Source organism: Populus nigra, chromosome 18 (genome assembly GCF_951802175.1).
Source record: "Populus nigra chromosome 18, ddPopNigr1.1, whole genome shotgun sequence".
NCBI classification, from domain to species: domain Eukaryota; kingdom Viridiplantae; phylum Streptophyta; class Magnoliopsida; order Malpighiales; family Salicaceae; genus Populus; species Populus nigra.
The window spans coordinates 13,692,659-13,709,285 of record NC_084869.1 but is presented as its reverse complement, the minus strand read 5'-3'; the positions used below and the strand labels follow the sequence as shown (position 1 = coordinate 13,709,285).

The following is a 16,627-nucleotide window of genomic DNA, read 5'->3' as shown; positions in this document are numbered from 1 at the left end:
AAGTGTTTATCGCACAAGAAACAATCAGATCTTACACAAATAGCTCCAATCTAGTCCATTAATGAAACGACATTGCATGAGGTGGGATCAAATCTTGAGGTAAAAAGAATAAAAGGCAATTCTTAAAATGTGGATTTGCTTTTACCATTTCCTGAGAGAATAGTGATTTAGCTTGTCTAATCCAATCCAGTTGCCAATTAACTTCGTGTGTGATCTTAGGACTTTTTAGCAGTTATCCAATCTCTTTCGGTGGGAAGAAATGAAAAGTAGCAACCAATTCATCACATATCTCCCTTTTAAACAATCTAATTCTAGGAGTCTTTCGATATGGATTAGCTTTGATTCAGCACTACAGAAAACAACTTTAAGTGAATGAATGGATATGTTCAATTTTATAAATTCACATGAATACGACCGGTCTAAAACTAGAAAAAAATTTATTGAAAACCATAAAACGAAATAAAATTAGGTTATAAATTGAGTAGGTTAATCTAGATCAATCTAAAACAATATCGTTTTAATATTTTTTAAAAAATAAAAATAATATCATCTTAAAAAAATCAAAATCAAACCAGATTTTGATCGGATCAATTGGGTTTAACCATGTCAATTTTTATTAGATTTAATTTGAAATTCAGTTTAAATAAAATTTTAGATTAATTATCAACCAAGCTTCCTTAAATAGGAAACAAACACAATGGGAAAATCAATTATCAATTCATCATTAAACATTAAACAAGCTCAAACTTGCTATTTTAGAAAGAAGAGTCACTTATTTTGTATTTAGAGTCACTTATTTTGTATTTCTTAGTGACTGTACTTGGAGACAAGCTTCTTATTGAGTCCCCCATAGCCTGCATCTCCTTTGGAACCAACCTCATAATTTCACTGACCTCAACAACTCAAGGAACACTGCACTTTCCATATCAATATATAGCATTAGATAACATGAAATGACAAGCAGGATTGAGATTAGCGGGCAATTAATGCAAGCTCTGAAGCAACCATGGGATACAAAATAGATAGGTAGCTAAGAATGGCAAATGTATTATGTACTGAGACAGAATTTAGATGGGCTAGAGAAAGGCTTACGAGGAGCAATCTGTATTAGGATCCAGAATGAAGCCAAGGCTTAATCCGCAGAAGCCAGGCAGAGTAGCAATTGCTGTAGCATTAGGATTATACGTAGTAATGAGGCCCATTAAGCATTGACAGATAGACCTCCTATCATTGCCAGATTCAGCAATCACATTGAGGCTCATCATGGAATCACAACATGGTGAGCCTGGAAGTGGGTCTGGTGTGCCATAGGTGATGAATGTAGAGCAAGCCGTGAGGAACCCTGTCACGGTCGTGCAATCGACGTCGGCCGCCACTGTCACAGCCCATGAGAGCAACAGCAACAGGAGCACTCCAGTCATTATTTTTTGGACCTCCATTTTTTGAAAAATAGACTTGGACCACCCTCTAGTATTAGTTCAATAGTTTAGAGTTATTTAGTGCGAGATGGGAAATTAATAGTGCTGATACAGTTTGGTTGGTGTGAAATGAAAAGGGTGTGTGCTCTTTCACACTTGTTGAATGAGCCTCTGGCCACCGTTAGACCGAGAACACGAGTGCATGAAGGAACAAGGTGAGGACCGAAGCTTGCTGTGATCCTGGACTTCGAATAATGATATGGATTATACCATTTTCACCATGTTAGGCATCTGGTGTCGTGGTGTAGTTGGTTATCACGTCAGTCTAACACACTGAAGGTCTCCGGTTCGAGTCCGGGCGACGCCATTTTTTCTCTCATTTTTTTTCCCCGAAACAAGAATTCTACATGTAAAATGAAGCAATTACAATGGCAAGTCTTTTGTACGTTAAAAAGAAAAGGAAAAAAAAAAAAAAGAAGGCAAACAACGAATTAAAGTAGTTTCTAAGCTAAAACTATGGATACATATACAAATTTATACACACGGAAATTGAAATTTTAAACCCATAAATTAAACCACGACCTTCTACCCCACTACAGGTTGTTTTCATTGCATTTCCATCTGGAAGTAGGTACGCAGCTGAGGTAGTGACACCAATGGCAATGATCATTTCCATTTTTTCCCTTGAACAGCATCACCAATGCAACTGTGAATCTGCATTTTTTTATTAAAGCATTAGAACGAAGCAGGTAAGAACGGAAAATCTGGTCATCAATTTTTCAAACTTTTCAAGCAATGGCAAACTCATGGTTTTTCATGTGGTCATCTAGTACTATCAAGTGGAACAATAAGTTAATGTGTTCATGCCCCACAACCTCAAACCAGACATCGGTGTTCAATGACTGATGATGTTGGTTAAGGAGCATCTGCTACTTGCTGCTAAGTGAAATAGTTCCAGCTGTTCGCCTTTTTCATGACATCAAAATGGGTTTCCAAACTGGCGAGCGCGCCAGGATTGTATAATATATGCCATTATGCATATGATATGGTAGTTTGATGAAAATGAACATTCAAATGACATGGAGAGGATGATAAATCAACGAATTTCCTGGGCCCCAAGATTAATGTGTGTTTAAGTTGATATTTTGGAGTGTTGGACAGTGTGACTCACCCTACAATCAGCAGCGCCACAGAAACCAACCATAGAGCATATTGGTAAGCCTTCAACTTAAATTTGAAGCCAACACCGGAGGGAAGATTCCGACGCCCTTGCCAACCATATTGTGAACGGGGCAGCAGAACAAAGCCTAGGAGGAACCCTGACAGAAACCCACCGATATGGGCAAAATTATCAACATGTGGCAAAATTCCTATTGCAAGGTTAATGGCTGTGATGACCAGAAGTGTAAACAGAGCTGCAGCCTGTGGAAACAACAAATAGCAGAAATTAGGCGAAAGAGGAACGGAAACAACTAAGTTGTGTTTATCGTTACAAATGCCGCTGTATTCCTATGGTGGCAACTTGCAACACAGTAATGGATAACCAGGAAAATCTTGAACAATGGCATAACACTAAAATGTCAATCAATGAATAAACACCACTGACCTTGTTGGTGTAGATGCTCCAGTTTGTAATTAGTTCTGAAAGCATTGCTCCAAGAAGCCCGAAAAGGGCACCCGAGGCACCAACAGAGATGCTGTTTCTAATAAATAGAGAGGAAAGCACACTACCTCCAAATCCTGACAAAAGATAAACAATTCCAATGCGAACTGCCAATTTGTGACAAAAGCATCAGATCACCTTAAGGTTAGTTGTGCTACCAGAAACAGGAAAATAATATAGTACCATGAGAGCTTAGTTGTTCGTCATGGATAAACAAAGACTACAAGAATCAATTTCATAACAAATCTCTATGTGCAGCCCTGTGATACAGCTCGTGCAGCCCGACGAAAAATAACATAGCAACTGAAAGTTTCATCAAATTTACAGTTGGTGTTGATAGCAAAGAAGTATTGGCCTCTCAAGAAATTTTGATAACTACTTACCGAACCCAAATTGCTGCTCGAGACGAATGCCAATGAAGACCAGGCTCAGCATGTTTGCAAGAAGATGAATAATACCAGCATGCAACCAGATACAACTGATAAGCCTCCATCCTTGGTGCTTGTGTACAACCTTGGTCCACTCAAGAGCTCCCAATCTCTCTAACCTTTGAAAGTTCCACAAAAAAAAAAAAAAAGCTTCAAGTAATTGCTTTATGTTTCTCCTACCTTCTTTTCCATATCTTAATGTTATTGACAATGATGAGAACCAAGAGATGCCAACTTTTCAATAAGTTAATTTAGTTCCTGAAAAATCCAAAAACATTTAATTTCTTACAAATGCTTCTGGTTAGAAACATATTTTCAAGGTTAGAAGTGTTTGACAAAAAAAAGAGAAAAAGTAAAAGATCTATTTCATTGTATCCACAGAATTGCCACCCCTGAAGCCTTAAATCCATCATAAAAACATATAGTATTTCAAACCAATAATCTGAAAATTCATGTCATTTGACTCCAAAGACGACACAGACCAGCCTAAAAACACAGCAATGAAATACAGTAATTGAGATATGGGCATCGGTCTCTAAAGCAGATCACACTAAATTCTCTTCAAGCATCTAGTCAATCAAACACCCCCCCCCCCCCCCCCCCCAAATGGAAGCCACGGACGAGGCATTCTAAATTCATCAGAGCAATGCCAAATTTCCAAATTCATTTCTACACACATCAAAATGGATTAAAATTCATCCTCAAACTCACTTTATCAATCAAAAACTACTGAAACAACAGTAACCCAGGAATCTAAAAGCTAAGTCATCAAGAAGTTTTAAACCCTCCATAAAACAGAATGGCATAAAACAGAAAAGAGACAAGAAAAACAAGAACAAGAAAAATGATACAAAGAGTAAAAGGTAAAGCAAAGAATAAGAGAAATTACTTACGTAGCAGAAGAGGGACCAAATAGAGGATTATCTTTCAAAGGCTCAAAAGAAAACCTCCCAAGAAACCTTGCAACACACTTCCCTTCAAATCTTGTATGTAAATGTTTAGGACAATTATTGATGTACATCACAACAATGAAGACAACAACATGTGCCACCACAAACATAGGTACAAGCCATGATGTCCAGTAATGAGCTTCTGCATCTTCTATCAGATATGTTGGAGTTGATAAGTAACCGTTGCCGTTGCTGTTGCTGTTGCTGTTGTTGCTGTTGCCTCTGCTCTTAACTCCTCCTCCTCTTTCTATGTCTTCTCTTGACATGTTTGACGTTTCTTGATGATGTTCTTGCATGTGTCTCTTTCTTTGAAAGGAACTGTACTTTGGTTTCTTGTTTTCCTTTATCTCCGTAGAAATGGTATGGTGGTGGCGCTGGTGAATTCAATGGATTTTAATGGAGAAAGAAAGAAAGTGGGTGAGGAATTTTCAGGTTTCTAACTGCCAAAGTGAGCAAGGTAACCTCCAATGGACATTTTTCATTTGATCTTGTACAAACACTACTATGCTTCTGTTTTTGGGCAATCCACCATTCTCTTGACAAGTTGCCTATTGCTAATTTCTATTTTTGTGGAATATATTTTTATAGCTCAACTAATATTTAAATTTTTTCCCTTCCTCAAGAAATCCCAAGTTTAAGCATTTCCTCTATAATCAAAACGAAAAAATTGTATTCCTTTTTTTTTTTTTACGTAAAAGTGAAATTCATGGATCGAATTTTGCTGTAGAAGCAAAGAAATTCCTCTTGATAGTGACGTGTCAAGATTCGATTGGGTGGATGGATGTGAAAAGAATGGTCATGGAAGCAGTGGATGGAGGCTGATTCAACGCGGTATTTCACTTTCTGTTTCTTCTTGGAAAGCACTTCCTGTTTTAAATGCTTGAAGACGCGGGTTTGCTTTCACGAATGAGCTAAGAGCTGGATCCTTCATTTCATGGAGAATCAATTTCAGCACAATAAATTAATATATAACATAACATATCTTCAAGACAAAGACATGTAGCCCTTCGTGTTTAATCTATGTCTGAAAATTTAAAAAGGGAGAATACTAAACATGGCTATAAAACTTATTTCAGTCCATTACTCAAGTAAAATATATTTTTTAAAAAATATTATTTAATTGTGGGCATAAAATATATTTAATACTATAGTATCATTATTCGCACAACGTGCTTGTTAAAGGAATCGCACTCCTTCCCCCTAAAAACGAGAGAATAAAAAAAGGGATGCTTCTTTAAATTTCTTTTGATATATATATATATATATATATATATATATATATATATATATATATATATATATATATATATATATTCCGTTTTTCTTTTTCATATTCTGGCTTGCAGCAAGCAAACTCTGCTTCACCGATATGGTAGAGATGGAATATTCACAACCTAGCTAAGCAAAATTAGCCAGGCAAAGTCATGCCAACCAGCTGATGATCATTTTGGAATGATCTATCAATGCTGATAACCCTTTCTTTCTTTCTTTCTTTCTTTCTTTTCTTTAATTTTTTTTCCTTTTCTTTTGAGCTGGAGAATCAAGAATTGTGCCTTTAATGGTTCCTTCAGCAGTTGAATTGAGGAGGAGGAAAAGGAACGAAAATAAGAAGGGAAAGAAAAGGAAGACCAAAGTGTGGAAGCTTGGAGGGATCAAAAGTAGGATTTGACAGTAACCATTTCATCTTCCTATCTCCATGTGGTCGTATCTTGTGAAATTGACATATCAAGTTCAACTATTTTAATCTACGTGCTCTTTTAAATTGTGTTATTTTAATTTTAAGGGTGAATAATGCCTTATTTTGTTCCTAAGGTTAAATAGACTTTCTATGACTGTTAAATTGTCTTTTAGAGTGAAACATTTACGCTTCATCCGCTATTACTCATACACGCTGAAGCAGGTTGCTTGATGCCTGGAATACGATAACAAGTTGATTGCACAAATCTCATACCATAAGCAAGGTAGAACGAGAATTTCGTATGAAGCCATGTTTTCGATTCTTATCATGATATAGGAACTGCAGTTCGGCATAAGAACCTATGAACACTCAACAATCCCCAAGCAATGGCAGTGCGTGCAATCCATAATAATAAAATTCAGCAACTTCCTCCAATCAAACCATGGCTAATTAACGCTGAAAGAGAAAAGAGTAGGTTAACTCTTAAAGAACATAATGGCAACAATTGACCTTGATCCATATAAAAATCTCCAATACAAAATTCTTTAACGAGTCAACAGGACAACAAAGAAAGAAGGATTTCACCGCTTTCCTCCACCCCCGCCAAGCTTGGGGCCCTTCGGTGCAGCACCCTTTGGCACGCTACCTTTGCTGCTCTTTTGTACCTTGGCTGTTACCTCAGCCTTCTTGGCTCTCTTCTCATCCTTTGTTTTCTTAATCCTCTCCTTAATTTCACTGCACAAAACATCATGCATTGAACAAACAAGTATATCAACAAGTGTCACCAGTGACTCAACGATCAAAGCACATTGGAAAAACCATCAAAGAATTACATACCGGAGTGCAGCCTCCCTTGCAGCATCACGAACTTCAGGTTTCTCAGTTCGCTTCTTCTGTATGACCTCCAAAGTAGCACCTACAATGGACCTTGAGTAAGGTTTTTTCGTGGCACGACGCCTCTTCTTAATAGTTTCTGCAGCAATGTCCTGTGATTATCAGGAAAGCAGTGTCAAAACCAACATATACCGCATCGTGATTTTCTATCTGAAGAAAGCAGTCTTGCAAATAGAAGCATTATGCATTCGTCATTAAAAAGTTGATAGAAACTAACAAAAAAAGTCACCTTTTTATGCTGCTTCCTGTACATAGCTGTCCAGGTTAGCTTTGAGGGCTTCAGCCTGTTGTGGAAGTACCTCTTGCATTTAGAATTGGCAAAGAGGAAGACCTTAATTGATTAAAGAAAGAGTACTTAGTTTCACAGCCTGTACTGGAAGGTGGCGGAAAATAGAAAGAAGATGCGATGCCTTCAATACCAAACTGCATCTTACCTGGGAATCTGAGCGAATAAATCTGATACCCTTGCCAGGATAGATCTTCGCCCCACTGAAGCGGCAGAGTTCAGTCCTGGTCATCCGGGAAGAAACCATCAGTATTATTACAAAGAAAATCTATTGTCAGGTCAATAAAAGTGCTCCATTCCAGAGAACGCAAGCTCGATATTTATCATTATTGCATATCTAAAACATCAATGACTTCATTTGCATGATTATGCAAATCTCAGAAATCCATCAAATCCTCAAACCCCTCTGCATATCCCCAAAAACTACCTATTACTCTTGACTGCCAGTTCAATGACTAACAAGTCATATATTCTTGGTAACATCAAGGTGTTGCACATTCTTAAAATCAAACAATAAGAAACCCAAGTATAACATTCCAACTAGAAGACCCTTTCAAGTGCATCGTGCATCACTAAACCTTAATCTCTCATCCCAACTTCAATTTTATTCAGATTTTGGCCATTTTCTTGCCGCCTTCTCTATGTTATTGCTGAATTCCCTTCCTGCCATACACTAATCACGCTCAAGAAACTCAAACATAAATCCTAACTCGATGCTGTTCCAAGGAGCTGAACACTCGGGCTACATAACAAACATCTTAGTCTTAGTCTGGTTTCCATTGATCACAATTATATGGCAATTCAACTCATAATGTCATATCAGTATTTCCAACTACCTTACTAACATATAAAAAATAAAAACATTCACTTGAAATCCATGCCAGAAATCCTTCTACTCTTCAAAAATGTATACTCTACCCATCACCAAAAAGCTTAAAACTTTCATAAAGACTGCAATTTTGAAGTTTCAGAAAATTAATCAAGCTCGCCTCCTTTTCCTTGTACAATGACATAAAATAGTGGCTCTAATGCTAAATTTGTAGCTCACAAGTTCAAATTGTCATATATTTGTAAGCAAAACCAAGATGGCTCAAATTCAATCCAATAATTCAGGACACTAAAACACTTGAAAAAACAAAAACCCATAAAAAGAAAAATGCAGAAAAATAAAAACCCATTTTCCATTGATGCTAAATGGAAGAATAATGGAGAAAGGGACGTACTTGAGAACCATGGCGGCAGCAGCTACTGATTTTTTTGGCAGGGAAGAAGGAAGACTAGACTAGGGTGTAGTTTTTGAAGATACATTTTTTTTCCTAATGGGCCAATAAAAGGCCATACGGCAACTTTGAGGGCTTGAGATTTAAATTGCCCCCCTCTAATTTGATATTTCACAAATTCATCCATAAATAAGTCTACTTTTTTATTCATTTATTATTATTATTATTATTATTCAGGAGCATGGCTGTAGAAACAGAACTGGAACAGCAGATCCACCTAAAACTGGAGTAATTTGACCTGGTTCAAATTAAAGAAAAAAAGAAAAAATTCAGCTAACATGATTAAAAATCTAAGTTTATTTGTTAACTTGATTAAAACCCGATCTTTAAATTATTGAAATCTTTTTATTAAAATAATATTATTTTAATTATTTTTAAAATTTTATGAGATCAATTCTCCCTACCTATAATTCAGGTATTGTTCTAAATCGACTCTTAAATCGAGTTTTATAATTATATTAATAGCATGTTTATTTTTGTTTTTAAAAAATATTTTTGAAAAAGTTTTAAATTTTTTTATTTCAAAATAATTTTTTTTTTAGTTTTCAGAGATTATTTGGATGCACTATATTAAAAATAAAAATTTTAAAAAATATATATTATTTTAATATAATTTTAAATAAAAAAAATTAAAAAGTAATATTTACAGGCTACCGCGAAAGGTGTCTTCTTTATGAAAGTAAGAGATAGAAATCACGCCCTACCCCAGTATGCTCTCTAAGCTCGCTCACAAAGTGGGGAGTTGGCTCAAGAACTGAATAGGTTGGTGTATATATACAGACGAGCTACATGTTTTGAGGTAATGATAAGCCCCAGCTAGCTACCATCTTTATTACAAGAATAGCAAGCAAGTGGAGGGAGACGCTCAATATATTTCTTAAGAGAAGGAACAAAACAAGAAACTAGATCTTTATGGTACGCTCTTGGGACTCTTCGGCAATAGGGAGTGCGCGCGGTCTTCATCTCCAGGAGAAAAGCATCGAGTGCGCAGGTGCAGCTCTCGACGACAAAACCAATTCATTTGCTCTTGAAGTTATGGTGGAATGCAGCAAATCCCCAGCCGTGTACTAGCCCTCCTCCACACGTTCGTGAACCGATCGAGAAAGTTAAACATCATAAACTTTTTCAGGATTGCGCTTTTCTTGGGATTGGAAGAAAAGGATTGAAAATGACCATTCAAAATCAAACTTGAGATTTCGAAAGGCTTCGTTTCCGATTAACAAAATACCCTTCCTTTGAGAAATCCAACTGTTTGAGCCATTTCTTTTGGGTGATTTCGACTTCGAAAGGCATGAGCCCCAATCACTTGCAAATGGGCCAATGCTTCATTGCTTGCAGCTAATGCAAGTAATGATGAGATGGTAAGAAGCTTTCACCCTTTTTTCTCAAGTTTTAGCTATCAAAGTATGAGGGGGGAAAACGATTTGTTGACTGATATTGGACATGTTTTTCACCTGGACCTTCATGTTCTTGATAACTCATTTGAAAATATTTTTTAACTTACTACTTTCTGATGTAATTGGAATTGTTTTACATCGCATGAGATGCATGAAATTTAAGTTGCTTCGAGTCTTGACCTCATTTATGACGAAGAAATCTATTAAATTATAAAGATATTCTTCTTTCTTTTTCATATTGTGGCTTGCAGCAAGCAAACTCTGCTAAACTGATATGGTAGAGATTGATTAGATCATACTCACAACCTAGCTAAGCAAAATTAGCCAGGGAAGTCGTGCCAACCAGTTGATGATCATTTTGGAATGATGTATCAATGCTGCTAACCCTTTCTTTCTTTTCTTTTCTTTTTTTTTTAATTTTTTACCTTTACTTTTGAGCTGGAGAATCAAGAATTCTGCCTTTAATGGTTCCTTCAGCAGTTGAATTGAGGAGGAGGAACAGGAATAAAAATAAGAAGTAAAAGAAAAGGAAGAACAAAGTGTGGAAGCTTGTAGGGATCAAAAGTAGGATTTGACAGTAACCATTTCGTCTTCCTATCTCCATTGTTTAAACACGGTGTTAAAAAAATCATCTGAATTCAAAAATTTAAATTTTTAAATGAAGTTAAAGATATAATTTATATTATTTTTTAATATATTTTTTCAAATAAAAGTCTTTTAACCTTGAAATTTGTACATGTTCATGTTACCTTGTGCTTAATTTTTATCAAATAAATAAGGATGTTAATCATATTCGAACTCATGACTATTTGATCATTAAGACTCTGATATCATGTCAAAAAAAAAAAATCAAACCCAATAATTTAAACTTTTAGGTGAGATTCCAAGATATAATTTATATTATTCTTTCACATGATGATCGTATCTTGTAAAATTGATAAGCTTATGAGAAGAATATAGCTAAATTTTATAGAAAGCCTACATAACAATGTAAAGTGAAACCAACGTTGTCAAAATGTGCATGACTAGGTGATAAGTTAATTTTATTAAGTTTTTATTTATTTATTTTTATGTGGTTCTTAACGGCATATGAATTTTGCGTATATATCAGATCCAAAGCACTTGAACTTGGCAATGCATCAAGTCTAAGATAATATGAGTCTGGCACGTATGTCAAATCAAAGGTGCTTGGACTTCGCAATTAGCCAAGTCCAGGGTAGCGTAGGTCTGACACGTATGTCAGACCCAATACACTTGGACTTAGCGGTCAGCCCATGTCCAAGATAATAACCATCCTCCTTTGGCATGTCTAGGGGAGTGACCAACTTTCTTTGGGTCTATCCCTAGGAAAGAACTCAGTCTCTATAAGATTAGCTACACTTGACGTCTTAAACTCTAATCTCCCTATACTTTTTTAGGTGTATAAAAATTCTTCAATGACCCATCATATTCTTATCAGGTAAGAATATTTATCCATCATTCAATGCTATCAGACTGCAAGCCTTTTTTTTTTTTATGGCCTATAAATACACTACGAGAGTTTCATGATAAAGGTTCACAATTTTCAATTCTTGACTGTATTTATATTTTCAGAGCATCTTTCTATATAATATTCTTGTATTTTCTCTATGTAAAGAGATATTTATTTAATCATCAGAGAGTCATCACCTTCATCAAAGATAATTTTTTACAGGTACTAACCACAAGCAGCTTTGACCAACCAAAAATCAAGTATAAGTTATCAACTATTAACTATTTTGACTGGAAAAAATAAAAAAAATTATTATAATAATCAATTGTCCAACCTAAAAGTTTTATTGCCAGACAAATCGGATTTTTAGAACATTATTACCAGACAAACCAAGAAGACCCAAACGTTTAACTAGGGGCAGGTCCTCAAGGGGCGTAGCGTGATGGCAAAGGACTTGAAATCTATACAGCATGTCTCGAGTTCGAGTCAGGACGTGCATCTCTTGTAAAAACCTGAGACAACCAGGGTTTTACTCATTTACCTGAACTCACAAAATACACTTTTCAGAAAGTGAGGTTTTCTCGAATCTAAAAAAATAAATTAACAAGGGCTTGCGTAGAGTGCAAGTACCACCCCAGCAAGTAACTAGTAAAAATATATGTTTTTTTTGTTTTATGTATGTTGATATATTTGTCTATATTCTTTTTATTCACCTTTAAAAATAAAAGTAAAATTAAAATAAAAAATAAAAAAGAATCATCACATTTGGCAGCCACGCTTTTGCTAAAGAATATCACATTTGGCAGCCACGCTTTGCTTGACAGCTGACGCCTGAAGACATAACAAAAATCGAATCTTCAAGCATTTTACAATGTTTCCGAGGCAGCAAATTCAGATTTCAGTGCCGTATCAGTCATGGCAAAGACTAGCTCTTAATAGTCAAGAATCATCAATCGAAGGCCACTTGCCTTGCAAGGATGGGTGTTCAGTTTAATCCTAGCAGGACCAACAAGCATACTATAGGAACTTATCAAAACGGAAACCAATGAAGCGATGTTTTCGATTCTTATCATGATATAGGAGCTGCAGTTCGGCAAAAGAACCTATGAACACACAATAATCCCCAGCATTGGCAGTGCGTGCAATCCATAATAATAAAATTCAACAACATTCTAACCATGGCAAATTAACGCTGAAAGAGAAAAGAGTAGGTTAACTCTAAAAGAACAAAATGGCAACAATAGACCTTGATCCATGTAAAATATCCAATACAAAATTCTTTAACGAGTTAATAGGAAACAAAGAAGGAAGGATTTCACCGCTTTCCTCCACCCCCGCCAAGCTTGGGGCCCTTTGGTGCAGCACCCTTTGGCACGCTACCTTTGCTGCTCTTTTGTACCTTGGCTGTTACCTCAGCCTTCTTGGCTCTCTTCTCATCCTTTGTTTTCTTAATCCTCTCCTTAATTTCACTGCACAAAACAACATGCATTGAACAAACAAGTATATCAACAAGTGTCACCAGTGACTCAACGATCGACGCACATTGGAAAAACCATCAAAGAATTACATACCGGAGTGCAGCCTCCCTTGCAGCATCACGAACTTCAGGTTTCTCAGTTCGCTTCTTCTGTATGACCTCCAAAGTAGCACCTACAATGGACCTTGAGTAAGGTTTTTTCGTCGCGCGACGCCTCTTCTTAATAGTTTCTGCAGCAATGTCCTGTGATTATCAGGAAAGCAGAGTCAAAACCAACATATACCGCATCATGATTTTCTTTCTGAAGAAAGCAATCTTGCAAATAGAAGCATTATGCATTCGTCATTAAAAAGTTGATAGAAACTAACAAAAAAAGTCACCTTTTTATGCTGCTTCCTGTACATAGCTGTCCAGGTTAGCTTTGAGGGCTTCAGCCTGTTGTGGAAGTACCTCTTGCATTTAGAATTGGCAAAGAGGAAGACCTTAATTGATTAAAGAAAGATTACTTAGTTTCACAGCCTGTACTGGAAGGTGGCGGAAAATAGAAAGAAGATGCGATGCCTTCAATACCAAACTGCATCTTACCTGGGAATCTGAGCGAATAAATCTGATACCCTTGCCAGGATAGATCTTCGCCCCACTGAAGCGGCAGAGTTCAGTCCTGGTCATCGGGAAAGAAACCATCAGTATTATTACAAAGAAAATATATTGTCAAGTCACTAAAAATGCTCCATTCCAGGGAACGCATGCTTGATATTTATCATGATTGCATATCTAAAACATCAATGACTTCATTTGCATGATTATGCTCTTCCAAGAAGCTGAATACTCTGGCGATATAACGCCCATCTTAGTCTTAGTCTGGTTTCCATTGATCACAATTATATGGCAACTCAACTCATAATGTCAAACCAGCATTTTCAATTACCTTTCTAACATACAAACAATAAAAACATTCACTTGAAATCCATGATGGAAACCTTTCTACTCTCCAAAAATGTATACTCTACCAATAACCAAAAAGCTTAAAACTTTCATAAAAACTGCATTTTTGAAGTTTTATAAAATTAATCAAGCTCGCCTCATTTTCCTTGTACTATCGCACAAAATAGTGGCTCTAGTGCTAAATTTGTAGCTCACAAATTCAAGTTTTAATGTATTTGTAAACAAAACCAAGATGGCTCAAATTCAATCCACCAATTCAGGACACTTAAACACTTGAAAAAACAAAAACCCATAAAAAGAAAAACGAAGAAAAATAAAAACCATTTTCCATTGATGTTAAATGGAAGAATAATGGAGAGAACGGGACGTACTTGAGAACCATGGCGGCAGCAGCTACTGATTTTTTGGCAGGGAAGAAGGAAGACCAGACTAGGGTTTAGTTTGAGAAGATATATATATAATTATATTTGCTTAATGTGCAAATAAAGGCTTTATAGTTATGGGCTTAAAAAGGCCAGACGGCTACTTTAAGTGCCTGGTTCTCATGTTTATGGGCCATTGTAATTTACATTGTTCATAGGCTTGAGTTTAAATTGGCTCATTGTAATTTGAAATTTTACAAATTCATCCACAAATAAGTCTACTTTTCTATTATTTGTTGTTGTTATTTTTGTTACGGGGCATGGTTGTAAAACCCGAACTGAATTAGCAGGTTAACTCAAAACTTAACCAATTTGAACTAGCCTGGGTTGGAAAGAATACAGAAGGAGGAAAAAATTTGGTTAATTGATTAAAAGTTCAGGTTTGTCCGCTGATCTAATCAAGATTTAGCCCTCAATCCTTTTATTTTGTATTAAAATAATATTTTTTTTCTAAAAAAAAGTTATAGGGTTGATTTTTCCAACTCGTAATCTAGACCTCACTCTGAATTAACTTTCAAATAGGTTCTAACAATTATTTTCATAAAGGATAAGAGTTGGCAAGGGAATACAATAGGTAAGTAGTTACTATATGAACCGAGTAAGTGAAGCTACCGCCTTAAATGAAAAGGTAGTCTTCTTTATGATAGTAAGAGATATAAATCATGCCCTCTTATAGTATTCTTTCTTTTTTTTTTTTCACTCGTGGTTAAACTTATTTGTATAGAAAGAAAAATGTTACGTGAAGTCTTGTTGGTCTCATAAGCTCGTTCACAAAGTGGGGAGCTAACTCAAGAATTGAAGAGGTTGGTATATATAGAAGAGCTACATGTTTTGAGGCAAATTCATTCATCCTTGAAGTTATGGTGGAATGCAACAAATCCCTACCCTTGTGTTAGCCCTCCACATGATGTTCGTGAATCAATCAAAAAAGTGAAGCATTATAGGCTTTTATAAAGTTTATGTTCTTAAAAATTGGAAGAGCATGATTGAAATGACTATTCAAAACCTCACTGAAGATCGAGAAAGACTTCATTCCTGATGAACAAAATACCCTTTCCTTTAAGAAATTCAACTGTTTGAACCATTTCTCTTGGGTGATTTCAACTTCGAAAACCAGGAGCCTCATTTTTTAAAGCCTACATAACAGACTTTTTGGTCCATTCATTCTAATATACCCTTCCTTAAAGAGACTCTACATGCTCATTCACTAGAGCCCCGAGCATCCGATTACTTTTTTCTTTTACGCAATTCCTAACTAGTCATAGTTAAGCCTAAGGACCAGAATGGGAGGTTTTAGGCTATCGGGGCTGTTAGGCTTCTTTCTTATGGAAGAGGATTTACATCCAACTCTTTTCGAGACTCGAACATTGGCAACATCTTCTAACTCGTTGAGTGCAGTAACCTATATAAGATAAGTCTAATCGTCTCTTACTTTTAACTAAAGTTCTCTGCCCCCTATTCTCCTACCAACTTTTAACCTAACTAAGTAAGTTGATCAATAGAGCTTAAAGGACTGATCATTATGCCTTCTTTTCTGACCGTTATAGAGGCTACAACTAGATGTTATAAGAGGCACTTTTTCTATAGCATTATCCAGAGGAGCTTTTTCTATAGCATTAACGATCTGGAACTCTTTACCTCGCAGACAATTATCTCATATATATATAAAGAGCAACAGTTGATGATCTAAATTTTGATCGAAATTTAGTCACCACAATAATAGATTATGGTCTAAATCTCAGAGTGTCATCCTCCTAATTTTCTAGTTAGCAACACTATTATTTCCGAGTGTCATTCTCCCATTAGCCTACCACAATATGTTGCGATTAGTGGACTTAGAAGAACTAATTTTTATTGTGTTAGTTAAATAAAATAGTATTAATTTCATATTATCCCCATGGTTATTAAATCTAATTTAAAAGCGAATAGGGTAAGACTTGAGTCTTACATAAAAAAAAAGTTAACTTGATTTAATCTATATTCTTAAAAAAAAACTCAAAACATCCTATTTTAATTAAAAAAATATCAAATCAAATATAGTCAACAAAGTTTGGGCTGGATTGATTGGTTCATAATTAACCTGTGTTTTTTACTATGCTAAAATGAGTTAATTCTTTTTCTTATTTTTTCTTCAACCAAGACCAATCCAGGCAACCCCAAGACTTGAGATCCTATGTTTATTCACCGGTCATTAATTCAAATATTATAACTATGATTTTCTTTAACTGGAGTTTTTCTCATAAATGATGAATTTGAACCTAAAATTTTTGGATTCAGACATAATAATTGGATTACTTGTTTCGACTCTTCTATCCGAA

The 16,627-nt window shown here is 35.7% G+C and overlaps 4 protein-coding genes and 1 non-coding gene across 5 annotated transcripts; 1 reads left to right on the top strand and 4 right to left on the bottom strand.

Moving 5' to 3' along the window:
• Positions 1-1,088: 1,088 nt before the first annotated feature.
• LOC133678359 (putative non-specific lipid-transfer protein 14) lies at positions 1,089-1,439 on the bottom strand. Its single transcript, XM_062100647.1, has one exon. The coding sequence runs from the start codon at positions 1,437-1,439 to the stop codon at positions 1,089-1,091; it is 351 nt and encodes a 116-aa protein (XP_061956631.1).
• A 272-nt stretch (positions 1,440-1,711) lies between these two features.
• On the top strand, positions 1,712-1,785 carry TRNAV-AAC (transfer RNA valine (anticodon AAC)). Its single transcript has one exon. It is a non-coding gene; the product is annotated as a tRNA-Val (tRNA).
• A 115-nt stretch (positions 1,786-1,900) lies between these two features.
• LOC133678288 (RHOMBOID-like protein 2) lies at positions 1,901-5,126 on the bottom strand. The gene is made up of 5 exons (XM_062100572.1): positions 4,403-5,126; positions 3,465-3,628; positions 3,025-3,188; positions 2,590-2,840; positions 1,901-2,132 (listed from the first exon to the last, which is right to left on the bottom strand). Exons 1-5 carry the CDS (start codon positions 4,753-4,755, stop codon positions 2,012-2,014), a joined length of 1,053 nt encoding a protein of 350 aa, XP_061956556.1. The 5' UTR covers positions 4,756-5,126; the 3' UTR covers positions 1,901-2,011.
• Positions 5,127-6,563: 1,437 nt separating this feature from the next.
• LOC133678261 (large ribosomal subunit protein eL24) lies at positions 6,564-8,680 on the bottom strand. Its single transcript, XM_062100528.1, has 5 exons — positions 8,541-8,680; positions 7,466-7,541; positions 7,261-7,362; positions 6,975-7,123; positions 6,564-6,872 (listed from the first exon to the last, which is right to left on the bottom strand). Exons 1-5 carry the CDS (start codon positions 8,549-8,551, stop codon positions 6,719-6,721), a joined length of 492 nt encoding a protein of 163 aa, XP_061956512.1. The 5' UTR covers positions 8,552-8,680; the 3' UTR covers positions 6,564-6,718.
• A 3,978-nt stretch (positions 8,681-12,658) lies between these two features.
• LOC133678206 (large ribosomal subunit protein eL24) lies at positions 12,659-14,377 on the bottom strand. The gene is made up of 5 exons (XM_062100445.1): positions 14,259-14,377; positions 13,528-13,603; positions 13,323-13,424; positions 13,037-13,185; positions 12,659-12,934 (listed from the first exon to the last, which is right to left on the bottom strand). The coding sequence occupies exons 1-5, from the start codon at positions 14,267-14,269 to the stop codon at positions 12,781-12,783; spliced, it is 492 nt and encodes a 163-aa protein (XP_061956429.1). The 5' UTR covers positions 14,270-14,377; the 3' UTR covers positions 12,659-12,780.
• Between the last annotated feature and the right edge of the window lie 2,250 nt (positions 14,378-16,627).

Bases quoted from the DNA above. Each gene is read 5' to 3' on its own strand.
- LOC133678359 (XM_062100647.1), bottom strand. From the start codon at position 1,439: ATGGAGGTCCAAAAAATAATGACTGGAGTGCTCCTGTTGCTGTTGCTC.
- LOC133678288 (XM_062100572.1), bottom strand. From the start codon at position 4,755: ATGCAAGAACATCATCAAGAAACGTCAAACATGTCAAGAGAAGACATA. The intron at 2,841-3,024 runs GTCAGTGGTGTT...TTGTTTCCACAG, and splicing joins GGAGCATCTACACCAACAAG to GCTGCAGCTCTGTTTACACT. The intron at 2,133-2,589 runs GTGAGTCACACT...AAAAAAATGCAG, and splicing joins GTGGCGCTGCTGATTGTAGG to ATTCACAGTTGCATTGGTGA.
- LOC133678261 (XM_062100528.1), bottom strand. The intron at 7,363-7,465 runs GTAAGATGCAGT...TAATCAATTAAG, and splicing joins TTATTCGCTCAGATTCCCAG to GTCTTCCTCTTTGCCAATTC. The intron at 7,124-7,260 runs GTGACTTTTTTT...TGATAATCACAG, and splicing joins ACAGGAAGCAGCATAAAAAG to GACATTGCTGCAGAAACTAT.
- LOC133678206 (XM_062100445.1), bottom strand. The intron at 13,186-13,322 runs GTGACTTTTTTT...TGATAATCACAG, and splicing joins ACAGGAAGCAGCATAAAAAG to GACATTGCTGCAGAAACTAT. The intron at 12,935-13,036 runs GTATGTAATTCT...TGTTTTGTGCAG, and splicing joins GCAAGGGAGGCTGCACTCCG to TGAAATTAAGGAGAGGATTA.